Below are 26686 nucleotides of genomic sequence, written 5' to 3'. Positions count from 1 at the left end.
TATCTCGTACAATGTTGTTCTTCTCAGACATTGAGTTCGAAGCATCTTTCTTTCCCAAATTCCATATGTACAACACAGATTTAGATGCATATCTCTACCTCTAGACAAACAGAAGATGGGCTCCTTCCCTCTGGGGCGTTCTGGTTCTGACGAGGCTTACTTATACTGTACATACAGTAGGTATAGAAAATCACCCCCCCCCCTTGAAAATGTTCACCTTTTGTTGAAAACACATCAAATCCGACTTTTTAATTTTATTTACACACAATAAACCACAATGTTCAAGATACCTTCTTCTTTCTTTTTTTTTACTCTGAAAATATATTAAAAATAAAAACAGTAAAATAGCCTATTTGGATAAGTGAAACCCCCCCCCCCCCCCGAGTTAATACTTGGTAGAACCACCTTTTGCTTCAATTATTCAATTACAGCCATGAGTCTCTGAATACGTCTCTACTAACTTTGCACACCTAGACTGTGCTTTATTTGCCCATTCTTCCTTGCAAAATTGTTCAAGCTCAGTCAAATTGCATGGTGACCGCTCATGGACTGCACTCTTCAAGTCATCCCACAGATTCTCGATGGGATTTAGGTCAGGGCTCTGACTACGACACTCAAGGACATTCACCTTCTTATCCTTCAGCCACCGTACGGTTGCTTTGGCGGTGTACTTTGCGTCATTGTCATGTGGAAACGTGAGCCATCGCCCCATTTTCAACTTCCTGGCAGAGGGCTGCAGGTTCTCCTCAAGAATCTGTCGGTATTTTGCACTGTCCATTTACCCTTCTGTCCTGACAAGCGCTCCAGTCCCTGCTGAAGAGAAACACCCCCACAACAGGATGCTGCCACTGCCGTGCTTTACTGTAGGCGTGGTGTTCTTTACTGTAGGCGTGGTGTTCTTTACTGTAGGCGTGGTGTTCTTTACTGTAGGCGTGGTGTTCCTTAATGTAGGCGTGGTGTTCCTTACTGTAGGCGTGGTGTTCCTTACTGTAGGTGTGGTGTTCTTTACTGTAGGCGTGGTGTTCCTTACTGTAGGCGTGGTGTTCTTTACTGTAGGCGTGGTGTTCTTTACTGTAGGCGTGGTGTTCCTTACTGTAGGCGTGGTGTTCCTTACTGTAGGCGTGGTGTTCCTTACTGTAGGCGTGGTGTTCTTTACTGTAGGCGTGGTGTTCTTTACTGTAGGCGTGGTGTTCTTTACTGTAGGCGTGGTGTTCTTTACTGTAGGCGTGGTGTTCCTTACTGTACGCGTGGTGTTCCTTACTGTACGCGTGGTGTTCTTTACTGTAGGCGTGGTGTTCTTTACTGTAGGCGTGGTGTTCTTTACTGTAGGCGTGGTGTTCCTTAATGTAGGCGTGGTGTTCTTTACTGTAGGCGTGGTGTTCTTTACTGTAGGCGTGGTGTTCCTTACTGTAGGCGTGGTGTTCCTTACTGTACGCGTGGTGTTCTTTACTGTAGGCGTGGTGTTCTTTACTGTAGGCGTGGTGTTCTTTACTGTAGGCGTGGTGTTCCTTACTGTAGGCGTGGTGTTCCTTACTGTAGGTGTGGTGTTCTTTACTGTAGGCGTGGTGTTCCTTACTGTAGGTGTGGTGTTCCTTACTCTAGGCGTGGTTTTTCTTTACTGTAGGCGTGGTGTTCTTTACTGTAGGCGTGGTGTTCTTTACTGTAGGCGTGGTGTTCCTTACTGTAGGCGTGGTGTTCCTTACTGTAGGTGTGGTGTTCTTTACTGTAGGCGTGGTGTTCCTTACTGTAGGTGTGGTGTTCCTTACTGTAGGCGTGGTTTTTCTTTACTGTAGGCGTGGTGTTCTTTACTGTAGGCGTGGTGTTCTTTACTGTAGGCGTGGTGTTCCTTAATGTAGGCGTGGTGTTCCTTACTGTAGGCGTGGTGTTCCTTACTGTAGGCGTGGTGTTCTTTACTGTAGGCGTGGTGTTCCTTACTGTAGGCGTGGTGTTCTTTACTGTAGGCGTGGTGTTCTTTACTGTAGGCGTGGTGTTCTTTACTGTAGGCGTGGTGTTCCTTACTGTAGGCGTGGTGTTCCTTACTGTACGCGTGGTGTTCTTTACTGTAGGCGTGGTGTTCTTTACTGTAGGCGTGGTGTTCCTTACTGTAGGCGTGGTGTTCCTTACTGTAGGTGTGGTGTTCTTTACTGTAGGCGTGGTGTTCCTTACTGTAGGTGTGGTGTTCTTTACTGTAGGCGTGGTGTTCTTTACTGTAGGCGTGGTGTTCTTTACTGTAGGCGTGGTGTTCTTTACTGTAGGCGTGGTGTTCCTTACTGTAGGCGTGGTGTTCCTTACTGTACGCGTGGTGTTCTTTACTGTAGGCGTGGTGTTCTTTACTGTAGGCGTGGTGTTCTTTACTGTAGGCGTGGTGTTCCTTAATGTAGGCGTGGTGTTCCTTACTGTAGGCGTGGTGTTCCTTACTGTAGGTGTGGTGTTCTTTACTGTAGGCGTGGTGTTCCTTACTGTAGGCGTGGTGTTCCTTACTGTAGGCGTGGTGTTCTTTACTGTAGGCGTGGTGTTCTTTACTGTAGGCGTGGTGTTCTTTACTGTAGGCGTGGTGTTCCTTACTGTAGGCGTGGTGTTCCTTACTGTACGCGTGGTGTTCTTTACTGTAGGCGTGGTGTTCTTTACTGTAGGCGTGGTGTTCTTTACTGTAGGCGTGGTGTTCCTTACTGTAGGCGTGGTGTTCCTTACTGTAGGTGTGGTGTTCTTTACTGTAGGCGTGGTGTTCCTTACTGTAGGTGTGGTGTTCCTTACTGTAGGCGTGGTTTTTCTTTACTGTAGGCGTGGTGTTCTTTACTGTAGGCGTGGTGTTCTTTACTGTAGGCGTGGTGTTCCTTACTGTAGGCGTGGTGTTCCTTACTGTAGGTGTGGTGTTCTTTACTGTAGGCGTGGTGTTCCTTACTGTAGGTGTGGTGTTCCTTACTGTAGGCGTGGTTTTTCTTTACTGTAGGCGTGGTGTTCTTTACTGTAGGCGTGGTGTTCTTTACTGTAGGCGTGGTGTTCCTTAATGTAGGCGTGGTGTTCCTTACTGTAGGCGTGGTGTTCCTTACTGTAGGTGTGGTGTTCTTTACTGTAGGCGTGGTGTTCCTTACTGTAGGCGTGGTGTTCTTTACTGTAGGCGTGGTGTTCTTTACTGTAGGCGTGGTGTTCTTTACTGTAGGCGTGGTGTTCCTTACTGTAGGCGTGGTGTTCCTTACTGTAGGCGTGGTGTTCCTTACTGTACGCGTGGTGTTCTTTACTGTAGGCGTGGTGTTCTTTACTGTAGGCGTGGTGTTCTTTACTGTAGGCGTGGTGTTCCTTACTGTAGGCGTGGTGTTCCTTACTGTAGGTGTGGTGTTCTTTACTGTAGGCGTGGTGTTCCTTACTGTAGGTGTGGTGTTCCTTACTGTAGGCGTGGTTTTTCTTTACTGTAGGCGTGGTGTTCTTTACTGTAGGCGTGGTGTTCTTTACTGTAGGCGTGGTGTTCCTTACTGTAGGTGTGGTGTTCTTTACTGTAGGCGTGGTGTTCCTTACTGTAGGTGTTGTGTTCCTTACTGTAGGCGTGGTTTTTCTTTACTGTAGGCGTGGTGTTCTTTACTGTAGGCGTGGTGTTCTTTACTGTAGGCGTGGTGTTCCTTACTGTAGGCGTGGTGTTCCTTACTGTAGGTGTGGTGTTCTTTACTGTAGGCGTGGTGTTCTTTACTGTAGGCGTGGCGGTCTTTGCTGTAGGCGTGGCGGTCTTTGCTGTAAGCGTGGCGGTCTTTGCTGTAGGCGTGGCGGTCTTTGCTGTAGGTGTGGCGGTCTTTGCTGTAGGCGTGGCGGTCTTTGCTGTAGGCGTGGTGTTCTTTACTGTAGGCGTAGTGGGCTTTGCTGTAGGCGTGGTGGTCTTTGCTGTAGGCGTGGTGGTCTTTACCGTAGGTGTGGTGTTCTTTGGGTGGAAAGATGTATTGGGTTTTCGCCAAACATATAGTTTTGCGTTCAGGCCAAGAAGTAAAATTGGTCTCATCTGGCCACAGAAACTCTCGGAATCTACAATGTGCTTTTCGGCAAAGTATTTTGCCATATTTGTGGAGTGCTTGTGATATCGTGGTCACAAGCTCCTTCAAAGTCACCATTGGTTTCTTAGCCACTCTGATCAGTCTCCTCCTCCTCCTCCCGGTCATCCAGTTTGGAGGGAGGGCCTGATCTATGCAGGTTCTGGGTGGTGCCATACCCCTTCCTCTTCTTAATAATGGTCTTACCTGTGCTCAGAGGGATAGACAAAATCTTTTTATATCCATCCCCTGACTTGTGCCTTTCCACAACTTTATCTCGTAGATCATTTGAAAGTACCTTTCCGCCCATAGTGGATTCTTTGCTTTGAATTGAACTACTGCTTTTATTCTGAACTAATCAGTTACTACAATTGATCACAGATGGAAGCCAATTAGCTTGATTTGTGATCTGGAAGGTGGTTGGTTAAACCCCAGCAAGTTTGCAATTCTGGGGGGGGGGGGGGGGGGGGGGGTTCACTTATTCAAATAGGGTATTTGACAGTTTTACTTTCAAATACATTCTTTGAGTTTTTATATGTATATTTTTCCGCTTGGATATTGTGGGTTACTGTGTGTAAATAAAGGGGAAAAGGCAAAAAAAGGTGAACATTTTGAAAGGGGGTGGTGACTTTCTATACCCACTGTACATATCTCTATATGGGGCAGCAGGTAGCCTCGTGGTTAGAGCGTTGGGCCAGTAACCGAAAGGTTGTTAGATCGAATCCCCCGAGCTGACAAGGTACAAAAAAAAAATCTGTCGTTCTGCCCCTAAACAAGGCAGTTAACCCACTGTTCCTAGGCCGTCATTGTAAATAAGTATTTGTTCTTAAAAGACTTAAATAAAATGGAAAAAAATATGCTGAATGGCTGTGTCTTTTCCCTCAGGCTCCCTGTAGGGCCCCCATGTTTGTTGTGTAATCAATCAGTCAATATTTCTTAAATACAAAAAGTGTTCAGTATCTTACTCCATTAGCCGGCTGTTACATTTACCAGAACTCTATTTATTTAGTTTTACAATTTTGACTGCCGTTGCTCATTTTCCCCCCAGCCAACTCCGGCTCCCTACAGGGCCCCCATACCCCCCAGTCTACAGGCAGCAGCTCCATGAGTGAGATGCCAGAGGGTATGAAGCGCCCGACCCCAGCCACCACACCCCACGGACACATGACCCCACAGCCAGGAAACAGGTAGAGGCCAGGGCCCAGGGGGCCACTCAGTGTGTTGTAGGGATGTCTGTGTTTCTGTGTATGTTTGTGTGTGTGACTTAGTCTTACTGTACACACACATCGATACCCTTTGTATCATCCTTTCTTGTCCTCCTCACCCCTCCTGTATGTGTCTGCCTCAGGAACAGTGGTGGTATCCGTGTCCAGGATCCCTTCTCAGAGATCAGTGACCCTGCCTTCCACAAGCGAGGGCCTATGCCCTCTGGCGCCCCCTACCAGCAGAGTGGCGGTAGTTCAGACCCCTCCATGAGGATGCAGTACGACGCCAACAAGGACCTCTATGGAGGGCCCCAGAAAGGTGAGTGGACCAGGCGATCTTAAAACACGTAGCATAACACAGTGCAGTCATACACTGGTATTATCCCCATTGCGTGTGTGCACTGTGAATTAGATGAAAATCTACATAATACGCCTATTGTCTGAATAGGATATGGTCTGGTACTTTTTAAACGTCTTTTTCGTCCTTGTTTTTGGTTAGGCCATCAGATCCAATGTATAAAAAAAAACGCTCTGTAGGGATGATTGTTTCCTTAGACTATGTTTCCACCCAGTGGTCAACTGATGTACTACACACCCTTGCCTTGGATAACGCTTGACATGATTATGATTGCTGATGACATCTGAATCGCCTGTATTTGCAAAGTGCATTTACACGTACCAAGGAATTTGACCTGGTGAAAGGGTGCTGACTTAGTGTTGACACGTACTCTACATACAGTATATACAATACCATGTCTATTCTCCCTCCACAGGGCCAGGGGGCAGTGAGTCCTATGGACCAGGTCAGATGCCCAGCGGTGCCGTGCAGGATATGTACCCCCGTGGTCCTCCCTCAAGAGCCATGCCAGGGATGGGCATGGGCCCCGGCACGCGGCCACAGTACCCCTACGGGCCTGGCTACGACAGAAGGTGTGTATTCTGCTAACCATAGTAGATGCATCGCTGGGTGTTATACCTGTAGGAAAAGGGGTGTTTCGTGCTCAAACAACTGGAGTAGAGGTGCCACCTTCAAATCGAATGCTGGATCAAAAGTTGAGGCACGGCACTCTATTATAAAAAATATATTATTAATGGTAAATCACGAGTCAGAGACATTGATCAGAGAGTTCTATAAATGCTCAAAATAATTGTTTCCTCCTACCTTCCAGACCAGACCATGTGATGGGTCCAGAGGGGGGTATGGCTCCCCCTGGGGGTCAGAACAATATGGGACCTTCCAGCGGTGACCCCAGCATGTACTCTGCCAACAGATACCCTCAGCAGAGGTAAGACGTCCGTCTAGGCTAATGGTGATCATCAGTTTAGCATTGCGCAGAAACACGCCCTTGTCCCCATCTATCTGTGTTCTAACTGGTGTCATCCTCCTCCACCACAGACCACATGGACATGAGAGTTACGGGCAGCAGCAATACCCTCACGGCCCCATGCCCTACGGCTCTCACCAGCCTGGAATGTATCCACAGCAACAGGTCAGTCCCAGCCTCCCGTTCCTAGAGGGCATTGTGCTTAAGCTACTGAATCTATTGGAAGTGACCTGGGAAAATAGACTAACTTAGCCATTTCAATGCAAAGTGAAGTTTAAACTCAACTCGATTAGCGGTCTACTAAGAAATGGTCAGCACATCATGCAGGGGGAAAAGTAAGGTCCGTACTGGTAAAACATGAGCCCTATCAGAATAATTACAACTAAATGTCAAGAAAACTGTCTAGTACAGCATGATTTAAAAACAAACAAAAGATGGGACTCTGATGCGTGCGGAGATACAGTATATTGATTAGTCTCTGACATTCTGAAGCTGAGCTGCGGCCTTCAATTATTGTAGATGTTTAAACCCAGGCAGGTTTCAGGAAAGCACTTCAGTTGTTGGGTCCAGCAACAGATGAATAGCCAGGAAGCTTACTTAAAAAAAAAATTGAATAGAGACATTGCTGATTTTATCATTGTAATCAGATTGAATATATTAGGATATGTTATTGACATTGAACTGATTTCTATAACCTACTAACCAGATGCATTTGCCTATGAATAGGGAATAGAGTTATGTTCTGCCAACTATTAACTGAGAATTGCCACAAGGCCAAACCTATTGCCGACCCCTGCTGCACACCATTCTAGTTTAACTGGGATAGGAGTTTTTTTTGTCTCGCCTAGGGCGGCAGAACGTCCAGGGCCAGGCCTGTTAAATATGCCCATAAATGTTTTTGGGGAACGCACGTGCACACAAAGATGTCCCTTACCGGGAAGAAGTTAAATCTTTCACCCCTGACATGTCTTGTTGCTAGTGATCTTAGGCTTGTGTGTGCGTGCGGCTGCTCGGCCATCGAAATCCATTTCATGAAGCTCCCGAGGTAAAAGTTATTGCGTTGACATTGCTTCCAGAGGCAGTTTGGAACTCTGTAGTGAGTGTTACAACCGAAGACAGATGTGCTTCAGCACTCTCCGGTCCCGTTCTGTGAGCTTGTGTGGCCCACAACTTCCCGACTGAGCCGTGGTTGCTCTAGATGTTTCGACTTCACAATAGCAGCCCCTATCAGGGCAGAAATTTGACGGACTGACTTGTTGGAAAGATGGCATCCTATGACAGTGCCACATTGAAAGTCACTGAGCTCTTTAGTAAGTCTATTCTACTGCCAATGTTTGTCTATGGAGATTGCATGGCTGTGTACTCGATTTTATACAGCTGTCAGCAATGGCTGTGGCTGAAATAGCCAAATCAAAATCAAATCCAATCAAATCAAATTTATTTGTCACATACACATGGTTAGCAGATGTTAATGCGAGTGTAGCGAAATGCTTGTGCTTCTAGTTCCGACAATGCAGTAATAACGAACAAGTAATCTAACTAACAATTCCAAAAAAAACTACTGTCTTATACACAATGTAAAGGGATAAAGAATATGTACATAAGGATATATGAATGAGTGATGGTACAGAGCAGCATAGGCAAGATACAGTAGATGATATCGAGTACAGTATATACATATGAGATGAGTATGTAAACCAAGTGGCATAGTTAAAGTGGCTAGTGATACATGTATTACATAAGGATGCAGTCGATGATATAGAGTACAGTATCTACGTATGCATATGAGATGAATAATGTAGGGTAAGTAACATTATATAAGGTAGCATTGTTTAAAGTGGCTAGTGATATATTTACATCATTTCCCATCAATTCCCATGATTAAAGTGGCTGGAATAGAGTCAGTGGCATTGACAGTGTGTTGGCAGTAGCCACTCAATGTTAGTGGTGGCTGTTTAACAGTCTGATGGCCTTGAGATAGAAGCTGTTTTTCAGTCTCTCGGTCCCAGCTTTGATGCACCTGTACTGACCTCGCCTTCTGGATGACAGCGGGGTGAACAGGCAGTGGCTCGGGTGGTTGATGTCCTTGATGATCTTTATGGCCTTCCTGTAGCATCGGGTGGTGTAGGTGTCCTGGAGGGCAGGTAGTTTGCCCCCGGTGATGCGTTGTGCAGACCTCACTACCCTCTGGAGAGCCTTACGGTTGAGGGCGGTGCAGTTGCCATACCAGGCGGTGATACAGCCCGCCAGGATGCTCTCGATTGTGCATCTGTAGAAGTTTGTGAGTGCTTTTGGTGACAAGCCGAATTTCTTCAGCCTCCTGAGGTTGAAGAGGCGCTGCTGCGCCTTCCTCACGATGCTGTCTGTGTGAGTGGACCAATTCAGTTTGTCTGTGATGTGTATGCCGAGGAACTTAAAACTTGCTACCCTCTCCACTACTGTTCCATCGATGTGGATGGGGGGGTGTTCCCTCTGCTGTTTCCTGAAGTCCACAATCATCTCCTTAGTTTTGTTGACGTTGAGTGTGAGGTTATTTTCCTGACACCACACTCCGAGGGCCCTCACCTCCTCCCTGTAGGCCGTCTCGTCGTTGTTGGTAATCAAGCCTACCACTGTTGTGTCGTCCGCAAACTTGATGATTGAGTTGGAGGCGTGCGTGGCCGCGCAGTCGTGGGTGAACAGGGAGTACAGGAGAGGGCTCAGAACGCACCCTTGTGGGGCCCCAGTGTTGAGGATCAGCGGGGAGGAGATGTTGTTGCCTACCCTCACCACCTGGGGGCGGCCCGTCAGGAAGTCCAGTACCCAGTTGCACAGGGCGGGGTCGAGACCCAGGGTCTCGAGCTTGATGACGAGCTTGGAGGGTACTATGGTGTTGAATGCCGAGCTGTAGTCGATGAACAGCATTCTCACATAGGTATTCCTCTTGTCCAGATGGGTTAGGGCAGTGTGCAGTGTGGTTGAGATTGCATCGTCTGTGGACCTATTTGGGCGGTAAGCAAATTGGAGTGGGTCAAGGGTGTCAGGTAGGGTGGAGGTGATATGGTCCTTGACTAGTCTCTCAAAGCACTTCATGATGACGGATGTGAGTGCTACGGGGCGGTAGTCGTTTAGCTCAGTTACCTTAGCTTTCTTGGGAACAGGAACAATGGTGGCCCTCTTGAAGCATGTGGGAACAGCAGACTGGTATAGGGATTGGTTGAATATGTCCGTAAACACACCGGCCAGCTGGTCTGCGCATGCTCTGAGGGCGCGGCTGGGGATGCCGTCTGGGCCTGCAGCCTTGCGAGGGTTAACACGTTTAAATGTCTTACTCACTTCGGCTGCAGTGAAGGAGAGACCGCATGTTTTCGTTGCAGGCCGTGTCAGTGGCACTGTATTGTCCTCAAAGCGGGCAAAAAAGTTGTTTAGTCTGCCTGGGAGCAAGACATCCTGGTCCGTGACTGGGCTGGGTTTCTTCCTGTAGTCCGTGATTGACTGTAGACCCTGCCACATGCCTCTTGTGTCTGAGCCGTTGAATTGAGATTCTACTTTGTCTCTGTACTGGCGCTTAGCTTGTTTGATAGCCTTGCGGAGGGAATAGCTGCACTGTTTGTATTCAGTCATGTTACCAGACACCTTGCCCTGATTAAAAGCAGTGGTTCGCGCCTTCAGTTCCACACGAATGCTGCCATCAATCCACGGTTTCTGGTTGGGGAATGTTTTAATCGTTGCTATGGGAACGACATCTTCAACGCACATTCTAATGAACTCGCACACCGAATCAGCGTATTCGTCAATGTTGTTGGCTGACGCAATACGAAACATCTCCCAGTCCACGTGATGGAAGCAGTCTTGGAGTGTGGAGTCAGCTTGGTCGGACCAGCTTTGGACAGACCTCAGTGTGGGAGCTTCTTGTTTCCACTAAATCCACTAAATTGAAGGGGTGTATCTGTGTGTGTGAATACAGTGTACTCGGAAAGTATTCAGACCCCTTCCCTTTTTTCACATTTTGTTACGTTACAGCCTCTGTTTGTTTATCCTATGAGTGAAAAGTATAAGGAGGAAGATGAGCCATGGTTGGCTTCCATGCAGTGTTGCGCAATGGCATAGTCCATGTTTTTATTGCAAATAGCAGCCTTATGTTCTACGACGCAAAGTTGCTATGCTTGTTTAGTTTGACCAATATAAGCAGCCCCGCTGACGCATTTGAGCATGTATATGATATTTGTGGTGCTACAATAAAAAAAAAATATAGTATTGGTCGTACTGTCACATTGTACACAGTGGCCACACTTGTAATTGCCATTGGGCGAGCCCGGGAGCCAAGTGTCACGCTTCTTGGGTAGATGCATGCTGTGCGTAACGGAGTCGGCTAGATTGCGCGCACGGTGGGGGGGAAACGTGAGCGGGTAATGTTGTGATTTCTCCTCGATTTGGATCACTTTTGAGGATGTTGCATTGTTTCAATATAATGGATTTGGGCTGTACTCTGTGGGGGAAAACACAAGCGTTTTGTCCTGGTTTGTCCTTGGTTTCTGTTAGTGCCAGTGAGTAGGCGTTGACGTTCAGTCTCTCTAGCACGGGTTATAGGCCTGTTCAATGACACTCTTAACATACCCGCATAATCGTTAGCTTTGCCGGTATGTTCCGCGTAGACCGGGTGGTTACTGTCTGGGGGGGGGTAAAAGTGTATTCCTACTCTGTGTCTTGTGGAAGATGGTATACTCCAACCTGTTGTCTTTATTTTTGTGAATTGTAAGAAGTCTATTTTCTCCCGATTTCTCTCTGCTGTGAATTTATATATACACTACCGTTCAAAAGTTTGGGGTCACTTAGAAATGTCCTTGTTTTTGAAAGAAAAGCAATTTTTCTGTCCTTTAAAATAACCTCAAATTGACCAGAAATACAGTGTAGACATTGTTAATGTTGTAAATGACTATTGGAGCTGGAAATGGAATATCTACATAGACAGAGGCCCATTATCAGCAACCATCACTCCTGTGTTCCAATGGCACGTTGCGTTAGCTAATCCAAGTTTGTCATTTTAAAAGTCGAATTGATCATTAGAAAACCTTTTGTAATTATGTTAGCACAGCTGAAAACTGCTGATTAAAGAAAGAAGCAATAAAACTGGCCTTTTTTAGACTAGTTGAGCATCAGCATTTGTGGGTTCGATTACAGGCTCAAAATGGCCAGAAACAAATAACTTTCTTCTGAAACTATTCTTGTTATGAGAAATTGCCAAGAAACTGAAGATCTTGTACACCGCTGTGTACTACTCCCTTCACAGAAAAGTGCAAACTGGCTCTAACCAGAATATAAAAAGGAGTGGGAGGCCCCGGGTCACAACTGAGCAAGAGGAAAAGTACATTAGAGTATCTAGTTTGAGAAACAAACGCCTCACAAGTCCTCAACTGGCAGCTTAATTAAATTGTACCCGCAAAACACCGGTCTCAATGTCAACAGCGAAGAGGTGACTCTGGAATGCTGGCCAGTTTCCATGCTACAATATTAATTTACAACATTAACACTGTATTTCTGATCAATTTGATGTTATTTTAATGGATAGCACATATATATATATATATATATAAATATTTTTTTCAAAAACAAGGACATTTATAAGTGACCCCACATTTGTCACACATGTCTGTGTATGTTTGAGTGAGGTACGCCTGCAAATGAGAAGCTATCATTTTTGCAATGCACTGACTACAGTATCTAACGTGTAATGTTCTGTGTTCCCTCTCAGGGCTATAAGAGGCCAGTAGGACCAGATGTTATGTACGGTCCCCCTGCTAAGCGCCATGAGGGTGAGGCCTACGGCATGCAGCAGTACGGAGGACAGCAGCCAGGCATGTACAGCCAGTACGGAGGGAATTACATGGGGCCAGAGCGCAGGCCCATGCAGGGCCAGTACCCTTACCCCTACAGCCGAGACCGCATGGGGGCCACCCAGGGGCCACAGCAACACGCCATGATGAGTGGTGGGCCCCCTTCTTCTTCCGGAGCCTCTGCAGAGGGCCCACAGCTTAACATGTGGCACCCCAGGACAGACATGGGCTACCCCGGGCCTTACCGTGGCCAACTGGGCCAGGGGCTCCCTTACCCTGGTTTGGGACGGGGCCCGGGGGATGACCCAGAGGGTAGGAACTCCCCAGATGGGCAGTGGCCCCCCGGACCTCCAGGCCAGCACCAGCCCCCGTATCCACCCCACTCCTCCTCTGCCTCCTCCATGCCCCCAATGGCATCCAGACAGCCCACCTCCTCCTACCAATCCAACCCCGCCATGGCCAACCACATCTCTAGAGCCCCCAGCCCCTCGCCCTTCCCCCGGCCCATGGGGGGATCCGGGCCCCTGTCCCCCAACAATGGGGGCCCCTACATGGCATCTCTGAAGAAGGCAGGGATGCCCGGATCCATGCCAGGCTCACTCGGCGGAGGGATGTCAGGGCAGGGCATTCTACCTCTCCACAGAGATATCAGCTTCCCCGTGGGGTCAGTGGAGGCCACCCTGCCCAAACTCAAGGCCCGACGCAGACTTACCTCCAAGGAGACCGGTAGGAGAATGAAGCATACTAACTAAATTCATAATGGCTGCTTCCCAAATAGCACCTTATTCCCTTTATGATGCACTACTTTTCACCACAGCTTTATGGGCCCTGGTCAAAAGTATTGCACTATGTAGAGCAAAGCTGGGCGATATGGACAAAAATCCATATCATGATAAATTGCCTAAATTGATTCAATAACGATTAATAGAACTATATATTTATAACAATCTGCACCATGTTTTTTTTTTCATCCTTTAAACTACTACGACTAGTTTGACTGTTGTAAGCCGTCAATTGTCTCATTAACTATCACCCATATTAGCAAACTTAATTAATTTATACTTGACATTTCTCTAGTATAGGCTACTTATCATAATGAACGATATCAGCAAAATGCCTGTGATCGGTATGGTCGGTGTTGATTTATGTTTCTTTTATAGTCCCAGCTCTAATATAGGTCGCTCCCCTCCGACATCTGTACTTTGACCTCTTACCCACAGGAACTCCGGAGGCGTGGCGCGTGATGATGTCCCTTAAGTCAGGTCTGCTGGCGGAGAGCACGTGGGCGCTGGACACCATCAACATCCTGCTGTATGACGACAACACTGTGTCCTCCTTCACCCTCGCACAGGTGAGACGGTGCTACACAAACCATATCCAATGTCCAATGATATCCATTATCCACGAGACGGGACTAAACCAATGATATTTCCTCCGATATCTATACTATACCATGTCGAATACAGGCCCACACCATGGCTTCATTCTAAGTGGTGTGGATATTTGACAACCTGCACCCCCCGCACATTGACTCGGTACCAGGTACCCCCTGTATAACGCCTCGTTTTTGCTATTTTGTGTTACTTTTAATTTTATTTATAAAAAAAAATCAGTTTATTTAGCAAATATTTTCTTAACTCCATTTCTTGAACTGCACTGTTGGTTAAGGGCTTGGAAGTAAGCATTTCACGGTAAGGTCTACACTTATAGTTATATTCGGCGTATGTGACAAATATAATTTGATTTGACCATGACTGGATGAAGGACAAATGATTAAGCTATTGCCTATAGTCTTTCACACAATAATTTCAGAATGCACCCAACTAATATGTTGTTCCCTGTGTTATCCCAGTTGCCTGGCTTCTTGGAGCTGATTGTGGAGTACTTCCGCCGGTGCCTGATCTCCATCTTTGGGATCCTGGATGAGTATGAGGTGGGCACAGAGGGACAGAGAACGCTGCTAGGACCAATCGCAGACCAGGAGGAAGAGCCTACCGTTCCAGAGCTCGGCAGCCAATTACGCAAAGAGCAGAGGGATAACAGGCCAGAAGAGGCGGAGATAGAGAAGCCCACAGCCAACGGCAGCACAGAGGAGGCAGTCCCAGATGAAAAGACGGAGGAGCCTGTCGAGGTGACTGTGAAAGAGGAAAAGGTAGAAGGGGAAGAATCTGAGGTGGGGGCAACCACGGATCAGTCTGAGCCTCCCCAGCCCGAGGGGCCCCCAGAGCCGAGGCCCAAACAGGCCAGTAAGTACGACAAGCTGCCTATCAAGGTGGAGGAGAAGAGTGCGGAGGAGGACCAGGTGGAGGAGCGCCAGGGACTCAGCCTGCCCAGGGGCTTCAGCTCCGGCCTGCTGCACTGGAAGGCTGGAGGGGGGGACTCCACGGCCCACATCCAAACACACTTCGAGAAACGCAGCGAAGAGACGGACAGCAAGCATACAGAGGAGAGGAAGGTGGAAGAAGGGGCCGTTGTAGAGAAGACCATGACTGAGACAGCCACTGTGGACGAAATGCTGAGTGCCCGACCAGGCTCTCAGTCTCTGTCAGAGAGGAACGATCTTACTGGGACGTTCTCCTTTGTAGGAGGGGCGCAGACCCAAAGTCCTATTTTGACCCTGCTGGAGGACGAGCCTCGCTGCTGGGACGAGGCGCCCCTCTCCACGGCCGAACCCTGGCAGGACGCCCTGGCCCGCCGCTGTGTCTGTGTCTCCAACATCGTCCGCGGCCTCTCCTTCATCCCAGGGAACGACAACGACATGTCCCGCCACCCAGGCCTGGTGCTGATCCTGGGGCGGCTGGTCCTTCTGCATCACCTGCACCCCCAGAGGAGGAGGACGCCCCCCAGCTACCAGAGAGAGGAGGAGCAGGGCCGGGCCTGCAGCAAGGACGAGTGGTGGTGGGACTGTTTGTCAGCCCTCAGGGAGAACACTCTGGTCACCCTGGCTAACATCTCAGGTCAACTAGACCTGTCCCTCTACCCAGAGAGCATCTGTCTGCCCATCCTGGACGGGCTGCTCCACTGGATGGTGTGTCCCTCTGCCGAGGCCCAGGACCCCTTCACCACGGCGGGCTGCTCCTCCTCCCTCACCCCCCAGAGATTGGTGCTGGAGTGCCTGTGCAAGCTGAGCATCCAGGACAACAACGTGGACCTCCTGCTGGCCACGCCGCCGTTCAGCCGCCAGGAGAAGCTCTACGCCACCCTGGTGCGCCACGTGGGTGAGCGGAAGTCCCAGGTGTGCCGGGAGATGGCGGTGGCTGTGCTCTCTAACCTGGCACAGGGGGACCCGACGGCGGCGCGTGCCATCGCTCTGCAGAAGGGCAGCGTGGGAACACTCATCGGCTTCCTGGAGGACTGCGTGGCCATGGCCCAGCACCAGCAGGGACCCCACAGCCTGCTACACCCAGCACCAGTCCCCCACCCCGAACCCCCCAGCGTTAACATGATGTGCAGGGCCGCCAAGGCTCTGCTGGCCATGGCCAAGGTGAAGGAGAACCGGCCAGAGTTTGTTCTCTACGAGAGCAGGCTACTGGATAGCTCTCTGTCCTCTGTGCTGAGCTCTGCCGTGGCGGCCATCATGTGTGAAGTACTGTTTAAGATTGGACGCTCCTCGTGACAGCCACAGGCAAAGACACAGAGGGAGGGGGGGTGCTTGGTCTGACAGCCAAGCTACAGTGAACACGAACATGGGTGTGCGTGGTATAATATTTTTATTTAAATAAAACAAAAATGTTTTTACATACAAATAAATATATAGAATATATATAGCTCCTATGCCCCATTCGCAACCTTCATTTGGGATTTTTAAATCATTTTAATACAAATATTTAATACTTTGTATTTTACATTTTTATCTATTATTTTTATTTGTCGGTTCTTTTTGTTTTAACCAAAGTTGGCACCCGATGATAGAGAACGTACTTTAGTTTTGGGGTCTCTTGCTCTTAAAAAAATGTTTGGTAATTATCCGTGGCTGTTTGTCTGTGTGGGATCTTTCTGATGGTGGTTTTCTGCAGGAAGAAGCAGACTTATTTAAATTGTGAATCATGTTGTAGATAGACCTCTTATGTATTAATGTAAAGGAAAAAAACACTGACTTAACTCTGAATATACAGATCATCATGTATCCTGTTCTGGGGGGGGAGAAAGTATATTGTGCAAAAGGATTAAGGGCCTGACTCAATCAGAACCACTTTAGCCGACATCCGCATAGCTGATATTTTGATGGTGGAACTGCGTTAAGAGCTGTCAAATCAGCAGGATTCCAACCTGCATCCCACTGCTGGCTTGCCTCTGAAGCTAAGCAGGGTTGGTCCCTGGATGGGAGGCAAGATGCTGCTGGAGGGCCAGTAGGAGGCACCCTTTCCTCTGGTCTAAAAAACAATTTCCCAATGCCAGTGATTGGAAAGGGGGATACCTAGTCAGTCGTACAACTGAAATGTGTCTTCCGCATTTAACCCAACCCCTCTGAATCAGAGAGGTGCGGGGGGCTGGCCCTGTGTAGGGTGTGATGTTAAAGGGGTTCTGTGGTCACTAAAGATCCCCTGGCACTTATCGTAAGAGTAGGGGTGTTAACGCTGGTGTCCTGGCTAAATTCCCAATCTGGCCCTCAAATCATCCCCAGCTTACAATTGGCTCATCCCCCTCTCACCAGTAACTATTCCCTAGCTCGTTGCTGTAAATGAGAATTTGTTCTCAGTCTACTTACCTGGTAAAATAAAAATCTACAAGCGGCTCCTGGCATTATACCTAAAGTGAACATTGCCATTGGCTGCATGGAGTCGCATTAAGAAAAATCCCACGCAGCCTTGTTTACAAGTTTGAACACTGGAATGTGAGAGAAAATTCCTCATTATTTCATTTGAATGATTTTCAATTCGATGGGTGTGGCTTCATGACAATAACCACAAGAGCAGCTGCTCGCCAATTTGACAGCACGGCCGAAACATGAGCTATACGGGTGTTGGCTATCGCTGGTTAACGCTTGATCAGATTGTAATTAGGCCTTAGTTGGCTTGTTTGGGGGAAATTATGAAATAAGCATTGCATAATAATATTACAATACCAGTATATGAGGGAGACATGAGTCACCCTGTTCAACTGACTTACTTCCTGGTAACCATAGCAACAGACAGGTAAACTCTCAAACCCACGTGCAGTACTTCCCTCAGTCTTATTTTTTCTTTTTATATATATATATAGGCCCATTTGTATATAGACGTTGTATATTCAGACAGCCCTATTTGGTATCTTCTCCGAGAGATGTGGTATGAGAAGTGATGGTAGTTGATCATTATAATGGATGTTATGATTACTTTGTATTTGAATAATGGATATTTGGTGACTCTTCAACTGGAGGTCAGTCATTTTATGTATTTAAAAGAATTATGTTGACTGACTGACACAGGTCTCTTGACATATAGGGATGATTTCAGTCTGACTAGTTTTGACACTTATTTAGATTGTACAGTCAGCTAACTAATAGATCACAATGGGCAGAACTGTATTCCGGAATTGAATTGTTTAAAAAAAAAATCATGTCCGATTGACAGTTAACATTTGATGAACATCGTTTTCAGTAAAATGTTTATACTATATGTTCCACATGTTAAGAATAAATGTACATGAAATCTGGTTGAGCACTGTGAAGGGTGTTTGACTCTTTTGTCCAGAGATTGTAAACTGGAGAATCGTGGCAGAATGAATATGGCCAAACATTATTATTCACTTCCATTGTCCAAGAATCTCCTCTACAAAGTATCACAACCAACTAAGTCGCTTTGGATAAAAGCGTCTGCTAAATAACAGCAACCTACCAGACTGTAGATAAGTACAGTAGTTTATTTAGCACAGCGGGCAAGGAATGATCATACGCACGACAGATAACATACAGCTGAACTGACACTTCTCTGTATAACCAACACCGTGCTCCACATTACAGCTGTGGCATCAAATGTTTGCATGACGCACTCATTCAACTTTGTGTGTGAAAACATCAGGGGCAGCAGTCACAAGCACATTTAGGATGACGCACACTTATTTCTACGGCTAGCCGGGACAGTTTAAAATAGTTCAGGTCGGTTCTTGCTTTGATACTTGTCTTTCATGGGAATAGCTGACGGCAAACACTTAAATAGGTGTTACATTGGATGATGGGTCTGTTTTAAGTGAAACCAGACAGGTGCCTCACATTCAGCTGGCCAGCCTTCACTGTCTTCAGAACTGAAAACACATTTAGCTTTTTTAGTTTCATAGAACAAAAATAGAAGTGTCAATTATATCATGATGAAATCCAAACAGCCACAGAGATTACAATATTAGAAAGCAGTTGTTGCCTAGGAATACTGTGCTAGTCTGTTTGTGCTATCATGTTAAGTTGTCACTCATTGGCATGACAAAAATATTTTGCTTGACAATTAGCAATGGAGTTGGCAAGAGCACACAGACTGGCACTAAGCCGAACTCCTATACTAGTACAATACAGTCCTGTGCTCCTGTGATCTTAAATATTAAGCCTCAAATCAGAAATTAAGATTAACCATGATGCCTCAATCCATTAGTTTAGTTTATGATTTCTCTTCCACACAAGGAGTACTCTGCATAGACTTCAGATGAGCATCGGTGAATGAGCCCAGTAACCTGCAAGTACATCCAGTGGATGCCAAGTTCCTTTCCTTCTCAGCCCATGCCACAGTAATTGTTTAAATCAGTGGTTTATTAAGGCTGCCCTGAACCAGACAGGGAGAATGTCAGCTAGATCCGTTGTTCTCTTTAGACTTGAAGATGGAGTCCCATTCCTCCGAGTTGGCCGGTCCTTCCTCGTTTTTGGGAATAGCTGGGAAAACAGACTGCATCTTCTGCCTGAACTCTGTTAGCTGTGAAGATGAAGTGGAGGTTTCTTGAGCAGTACATGTATGGACTTTATTTGTTTACATTTACTGAGTTAGTTAAAAGGTGTTGTTAGTCTTTCATGCTTTTCCGATGGAATGATAAGGGCAAGACCATGAAATGGTTAATACGTACACTATGGACCCCCATGGCTTTCCAGACTGCGACACTGAGCAGGCCCATTCCACACCAGGCAAAGAGAGAGCCCCACCCCAGGGCACGGAGAGCCAGGGACGCCCCAGTCTCCGGTACTGCAGCAGTGGCCATTGTTCCCTTGAGAGAACACATACATACACACAAGAGTTGCTCTACACATGGTTCCAAACTTAAGGTTACCTTCGTAACCCCGGTTCTCTGATGAGTGAGCTTTATCACCAACTCGAAGGACCTATCAAAAGCGTATGTTGGAGACAGATGGGTAGAATGGCACTTCCTTATAAGGAGCTTCTCTTTCTCACGCTCTTGCAACCAGGGGAGTGCGGTGCTACATCTCACTCATCAGAGAACCGGAGTTACTTGTTTCAATGTATCACTATGGGGATATGGCTGCAAAACATGCTCTTCGAAGCCTGGGTAGTCCCAACCCTCAGAGACGCCGAAACAGTATGCACCAAGAAGGGGGGGGGGGGGGGGGGGGGGGGTGATTACAAAGTGAGGGGAAGCCCAATTCAGCTCACATAATCTCAGTTTAATGAGAGGTACCTAATAGGTTAACTCCTATAGGAGGGCTCTTTCAGTCCCCTACAAGGGCGGTCACCTGTCATTATAAAACAAAGAGAAAAGGACCAACCCTCTTGAGTGTAGTTGCCCAATGAACGAAGAGCACAACGCCCTTGCCTGAGCTCTCGTTCAATCCAAGTACTGGACAACAGCGGGGCCGTCCTTCTGGGGAAGGCGACAGGCGAAAGCCACAGACTATGGTGCGACAATGAGAATGTCGACAGGGGGCAGGTACATTAACCTGGGCAGACTGCGGGCGCAAACAGTTGCTGGTAGAGTACCGTCTGCTTAGGGTTACACCACTGGCAGTAAAGCGAAAGACTGAGGAATATTGCTTTTCAGCGGCTAGAACCAGCACAATAGACAGGTCCCAGGACTAGCTAAAGACTTATAGACTAGGCGTAAGCGACAGTGGATAAACTATACAACTGTCAGGGCCTTGTCCTCAAGCCGCTTTCTCGGCCTGCCATTAACAATGACGACACCTTCACTCTATCCCAAAAACTCCTGCAAGGCGCATTGGACCATGGAAAACAGAGTGTAAGGAGGAACAATCTGTTTAGTCATACCACTTCTCCAAGAAAAACTGTAAAAACAGAGCGTGCATAAGGGTGCTGGCACTCTATTCCCAGAGTTATCTTCCTTTTTCCTCTCTCTCACTGTCTATGCCCCGAGGGCGAAAGCATTCCAGTGAGGGTAGAGAATTGCTTTGTTGCTTGTAGTTACTCCACATAATTAACCTAAATGCCAGAGTGAAAAGATACGGAATACAAATATTCCAAAACATGTATCCTGTATGGAACAAGACACTAAAGTTTTAAAAAATAAAGCAAAGGAATCAACTTTTTGGCCTAAATGCAAAGCTTGTGCTTGGGGCAAACATCCCATCCCTGAGTAACTGCCTCCTTATTTTCAAGCATGGTGGTGGCTGCCTCATGGTATGCTTGACATCGTCAAAGACTGGGGAGTTTTTCAGGATAAAAATAAACAGGATGGAGCTTAAGAACAGGCAAAATCCAAGAGGGAAACCAGCTTCAGACTGCTTTACAGCAGACACAGGGAGAGGACTTCACCTTTCAGTTGGACAATAACCTACACTGGTTGCTTACCAAGAAGACAGTGAATGTTCCTGAGATTTTAAATCCGCTTTAAAAATCTATGGGAATACTTTTTTTTTTTTTTTTTTTTTAAATAGCTGTCTAGCCATGATACCCAACACCATGACAGAGCTTGAAGAACACATTTTTTAAAATTGTTCAAAGCTCTTATAAGACTCACAGCCCTAATCGCTGCCAAAAGGTGTTTCTAACATGGGGTGAATTCTTAGCTTATCAAGGTATATTAGTATTTTATTTTCATTCATTTAAAAAACAATATCCAGGTTTTTATTCTACTTCAACAGAGTATTTTGTGTAGATCAAAAAATATTTTAAAAAAAATGTTTTATTCAACTTTGTAACATAACAAAATGTGAAAAAAATCTAATGGGGGTGAATACTTATGATACCCACCGTACGTACATGAGTTGATCTACACATGGGCCCAAAGTGAGCAGAAAACAACATTTTAAAGGAGGTAAAAACTGTTAGCCACCCTGCAAACGGAATTTATCTAACTGAAAGAGAAACTCTAAACCTACCCTGGAAGAGGAGCTGTATTTTCAAGGTTACGTCGCAAATGGCACCCTATTCCTTATATAGTGCACTACTTTTAACCTGGCCTCTGGTCAAAAGCAGTGCACTATGCAGGGAAAAGGGTACCATTTGGGATGCATCCAAGACTGAAGAAGCAGTTTAGAAACCAGACGCAGGTCACTAATATTATTTCCTCTTAATGTAATTATTGTCCATGTGGCCTGCTCATTAGATTAGCTATTATTAGAGTTTGGCCAGACTCACTGTAGCTCTTCCTAGATGGTTAAAAGGCTGCCTGAAGAGATTTGATTTGGTGTAGGCTAGTCAATGTCCATCAACATCAGCTGCCTATCCCTAGTGTTGCATATAATGTTACCAACGGTCTTATTTTACGTCTGATCCTTTACGAGTTGTTTTGCTCTGATGGGTATGAGCGGTCCTGTGAGTGTGCTACAAACATGTCTTATGGAGTTTGGTCACTAATTTGCAAACTCTCTCCTCAAAACCAGCCATAAGTCATAACAGCATGAAATCTGCATATGAGAGTTGCCAGGTTCATGTATGAGATACCAGAGACAGCCCTGGTTCCATGACAAACAAGCCTTGGTATCTTCTCTTTACAGTGCCTCCATTAACATAAAAGTGACATGTTAACTGTCTAGCAATCTCGCCAGGTTCTGGACAATCTCTACAGTCCATCTCTGTTCTCTGTGAAAGAATTACTCCAGCCAGCCAGTGTGACCTCACAACCGCATACCTCTTACAAAGCACAAAATCTAATTTGACCACTTTACAAGGCATATTCGGCTGAGAATTAATGTTTACAAAGATGGCCCTATTGGCTTAAAAATAAACGTAAAAATCCAACAAAGGCACCACTATGCTGCTGGGCCAAGTATATCTTCATAACTTCATATCAGCTCAGAACTTGTGACTGTCCCAAATGGCACCCTATTCCCTAAATAGTGCACCACTTTGTCCAGAGCCCTGGGCCTGTATTCACAAAGCATCTCAGAAAAGTTCCTAGGAATCCTGTTAAAGCCTGTTTAAAGACTAAAAATAATCTCTCAGCTCAAAGTAACATTTCTCAGCTGGTAATCAGACCGTTTGAGGTACCACAAAGGAAAGATGGCAATGCCTCATTGTGATTGTTGCAAATTATGGGGACTAACCAATCACGATGAGGCATCGCCAGCTGTGAACTCCATAGACCCCTTTCCAGTACACAACAAACTGACACGCTCAACTCTTGCTGGCAGTAAGAAAGCCATCTCCATCTGCACCCATTCAACATAGATTTTACAACTCTTTACTTCAACAAAATACATTGTTGGAGTTCTCATACACTTACAATGATGTTTAGATTTCTGTTTTAATAGTCGCTAAGATTATATTTGTTTGATCTTTGCAAAATAACTATTTTGGGTGTAGCAATTGTTAGCTCGAATGCTAACGCTCATTGATATAGGCTGTATCAAAAGCTAGCCAAAGAGATTTTACTGGTTGAAGTGTTTAAGTATAATGCAGTTGATTTGCGGTGATGAAACAAACATTATATTAAGCAGGACTAGGGCGGTCACAAAACTTTGTCAGCCAATGATTGTCAGGCAAATAACGGTTGGTCTCACGGTAATTGACCGTTAATTAACAAACACATTTAGCATCTCCTGGTTTCGACACAAGCCACTGATGCAGACCTTTGGAACATCTACATTTTTAAGTCTAACAAATCCATGTAATATAACCTTCACAATAAATCCATGATTTATTTTAGACACGTTTAAAGAGGCATGATATGAAGAAAATGTAGTCTATTTCAGAAGAATAGCATACTCTTGAGTTGCTCTTATGTTAGGTCCTGGTGTGGCTATGCCAAATGGCTGTGGGCTACACAAGTTAATTTAGCCGACAAAATTGTCTTAGAATTCCGTGGCATTATTTTAAAGTATAAAGAATAAAATTTAACAAAGCTGAATAAAATACAATTTGAGGCTACTCTAATGAGCGGTTAACAAATAAATAGGTACTTCTATATGCTTAAATTAGAGTTATTGATGTAACTTTAGTTGTTCTTCAAACGTTGGGCTATATGTTTGGATTTTTAATACATTGTAAGGCTGCATGATGAGACTAATGATGATTTGAAAAAAACTTGCTTGAAAGGCATGAGCTCTGCTTTGTTTTTTGAGTAGGCTGTACATATTTCAATAGTCTCTCATTCACAACTTGACAAGCATGTGATAATGCCTGGAATTTTACGGTGGCATCCCCTTTGTGGCTGTAATGCTCAATTTAGAGTGGACCATCATCATGCACCCGTCTCGAAACAGGGGCAGTGGGAAATAAAATACATGTCATCTATGCTTTTAAATAGCGAATGGAGGACGCTTTTCCTGTGGGTTATTTTCATGCCAGCCAGGTTGGCTATACTCCTGTTGTAAAGAAACAATGTGCTTAATATTAGGAATTTGATAAATACATATAGTAGGCCTAGTCTATAGAAAGCTAATGGGACGACCCTCTTTTAAGTAGAGGCCATCACTCTGTTTTCTCGCCCAATTGCATAACCTATAGAAATGTTGCGCAACATGAGCTCATGAAGTTGCATTGATGTCAGGTGATTAGAGGGACAATAGAGTGCTGAGTACCAGGCAGTTAGCAAGTTTAGCAGGCTACTAATGAGCAGCATCAACTTGGAGAAGACTAATTACCGTGACTAAACGGCCATGTGGAATTTGACTGCGTTCATGTCTCGTGATCACCGGTGTGGCGATAATTTGGTCATAGCAACAGCCCCTAAGCAGGACATTCATACGATCCTTAAAATCCAATTGTAATCCAAAAGTCATGTGAAATGCACTCACAAGCAACATGTAAATAGAGCCTTTTCTTTGCTGCTGTTCTGTAAGAACTCCCTCCCCCTTGTTCTGCCACCAACTTGCGTGCATCGCCCTAGTGTGGAAATGTTTGCAAACACAGAAAGGGGTCTATACAGCATGCTTCAGACCACAACAGTGAATGTGAGCATACATCAAATGTTGTAATGATAAAGGTTTTTATAAAAATTTTGCCTGACAGGATCTTAGTTATTGCCATGCATAGCCTTTTTTAATCGTATGTTTATGCTTGCTAAAAGTGTCTTTTGCACAATATTACCGTTATCAACACACTCATCGTCACTCCCGTTTAACAACTAAATTGCTTTGGCACGGTAGGCATCAAGTCACTTGCCGATAATGTTGCATACAACGTTGACAGGCCATCGTTTTCATCAAACACTATAAAAGTTAACATAAGCACTATAGATGCCTTCAATTGCATAATTTATAGGCATGCCCAATTGAGGGATATTTTTAACAACGTGATGTGGCGTTCCAAATGGATAACTTGAAATAACATGAACTAAGTAATTAAATAATAATGTATTTATTAGCCTAGTAGTTATAAGTATTTAGGCATGTCAGGTAAAATAGGTCTTGTGAAATTGTCACTGTTACGTGTAAATCTAGATTATTTATCGATTGATAAAATATCAAAACATAAGTAACTCAAAAGCAATTGCATGTGACAGAAACCACTGACTCGCTGCAATTTTCTATTATCAAGACACCTGCTGGTAACTTAACTGGTTAGGACAGCTTATTGGGTGTCCTAAATACTGTAACTGTTTGAATCCCCAAGCAGACTAGGTGACAAATCTGTTGATGTGCCCTTGAGCAAGGCATTTAACGCTGATTGCTCCTGTAAGTCACTCTGGATAAGAGTGTCTACTAAATTACCAAAATGTAAACATTATCCCACCAATGTAGCCATTTTGTAGGAACAGCAGTTACAGGGTAAGCACACTTGCTACCAATTGTGCTGTGCCATAAAGATACAGTTGTGCTTGCCTTGCATACATGGAGGTCATGGAATGCAATTCATGCCTTACATTTCAGACATTGTCATGATGTATCCCAGCCCTATATAATATCACTTCGTCATGGGTCAAGACTAACATGAATGTGACTTAACCTGTATGTAATGCTGTAGCTATATCAAATCATAGCTACCTTGCTAAACCAGCCTGGACTCTTTTTCTTGGCCAAGGCTAACGTGGAGCCGAATCCTGCTATCATCCCAGCAGATGCGACAGTCGTCAGGAAAGCTGCACCTGAAAAAGGTCGATGGGACGTTGGTTATGGGTCTCAAAAAATGATCAGGTGAGTAATCAACTATACTAGCTACTGTACTAGCTGGCCAATAATTCAATCATTTGCAGTGAGTCTGTCAGGGTCAAGCTAATGTAGCTAACAGCAGCAATACAAAAAACGAATTAACTGTGCAAACAGTGAAACAATTGTTAAATAAAACAGTCACTTGCCTTTCATTAGTTGTAGTTTGTCGTCGTTATCTGTCACAATTGCAGTAGTGACATTCAAACTCGTGTTTTCTTTCTCAGCTGTCATTTTGTAAAAAGGTAAGCCTGTCCGTCACTTAAAAAATTCCGGTGGAAACATGCTAGGAACATTCAATTCGTTTTTAACGTTCTGTCACGAAAATCTAAGCCATTTTAGGGCTACCGAATCAATACATCGTAGTATAATGATTCAGTACTGTGCATTTGAACATGGGAATGTATATTTCCATTTGAGAGTTAAATACATGTACGATTCCCATGACACTACGTCAGTGGTGTAAAGTACTTCAGTCGTACTTTAAAGTATTTTTACTTAAGAATTTTGGGGGGGTATGTACACTTTGCTTTACTATTTATATTTTTGTTAACTTTTACTTCACTACATTCCTAAAGAAAATAAATGTACTATTTACGCCATACATTAACACACAAAAGTACTCATTACATTTCGAATGCTTAGCAGAACAGGAAAATTGTCAAATTCACGGACTTAATCACGAGAACATCCCTGGTCATCCCTAACAGTTACTGCCTCACTAAACACAAATGACTGGGTGACTTTCACTTTTGCTTGAGTCATTTTCTATTGAGGTATCTTTACTTTTACTCAAGTATGACGATTGGGTACTTATTCCACCACTACACTACTTGCGTGCGCTCGTATCTGTCCACTAACGTGTGCTCGCTCA

The 26686-nt window shown here is 45.4% G+C and overlaps 2 protein-coding genes across 12 annotated transcripts in view; one reads left to right on the top strand and one right to left on the bottom strand.

Moving 5' to 3' along the window:
- arid1b (AT-rich interactive domain 1B) overlaps positions 1-17995 on the top strand; it is a 114002-nt gene extending 96007 nt beyond the window's left edge. For 7 of the 11 annotated variants that reach the window (XM_031800837.1, XM_020455343.2, XM_031800839.1 and 4 more), the window contains 8 exons: positions 5062-5200; positions 5362-5537; positions 5992-6148; positions 6388-6504; positions 6615-6708; positions 12275-13082; positions 13577-13707; positions 14209-17995. In XM_031800837.1, the coding sequence (XP_031656697.1) occupies positions 5062-5200; positions 5362-5537; positions 5992-6148; positions 6388-6504; positions 6615-6708; positions 12275-13082; positions 13577-13707; positions 14209-15972 (3386 nt within the window). In that variant the 3' untranslated portion in view covers positions 15973-17995. The remainder of the gene's footprint in view (positions 1-5061; positions 5201-5361; positions 5538-5991; positions 6149-6387; positions 6505-6614; positions 6709-12274; positions 13083-13576; positions 13708-14208) is intronic. The other 4 variants (XM_031800843.1, XM_031800842.1, XM_031800841.1 and 1 more) reach the window with 1 other exon arrangement.
- tmem242 (transmembrane protein 242) lies at positions 17069-26212 on the bottom strand. The gene is made up of 4 exons (XM_020455347.2): positions 25962-26212; positions 25651-25751; positions 19380-19517; positions 17069-19231 (listed from the first exon to the last, which is right to left on the bottom strand). The coding sequence occupies exons 1-4, from the start codon at positions 26044-26046 to the stop codon at positions 19106-19108; spliced, it is 450 nt and encodes a 149-aa protein (XP_020310936.1). The 5' UTR covers positions 26047-26212; the 3' UTR covers positions 17069-19105.
- Between the last annotated feature and the right edge of the window lie 474 nt (positions 26213-26686).

The sequence above is a fragment of the Oncorhynchus kisutch genome, linkage group LG21 (genome assembly GCF_002021735.2).
Source record: "Oncorhynchus kisutch isolate 150728-3 linkage group LG21, Okis_V2, whole genome shotgun sequence".
NCBI classification, from domain to species: Eukaryota; Metazoa; Chordata; class Actinopteri; order Salmoniformes; family Salmonidae; genus Oncorhynchus; species Oncorhynchus kisutch.
The sequence above is the reverse complement of the archived record's forward strand: the minus strand, read 5'-3'. Positions and strand labels throughout refer to the sequence as shown.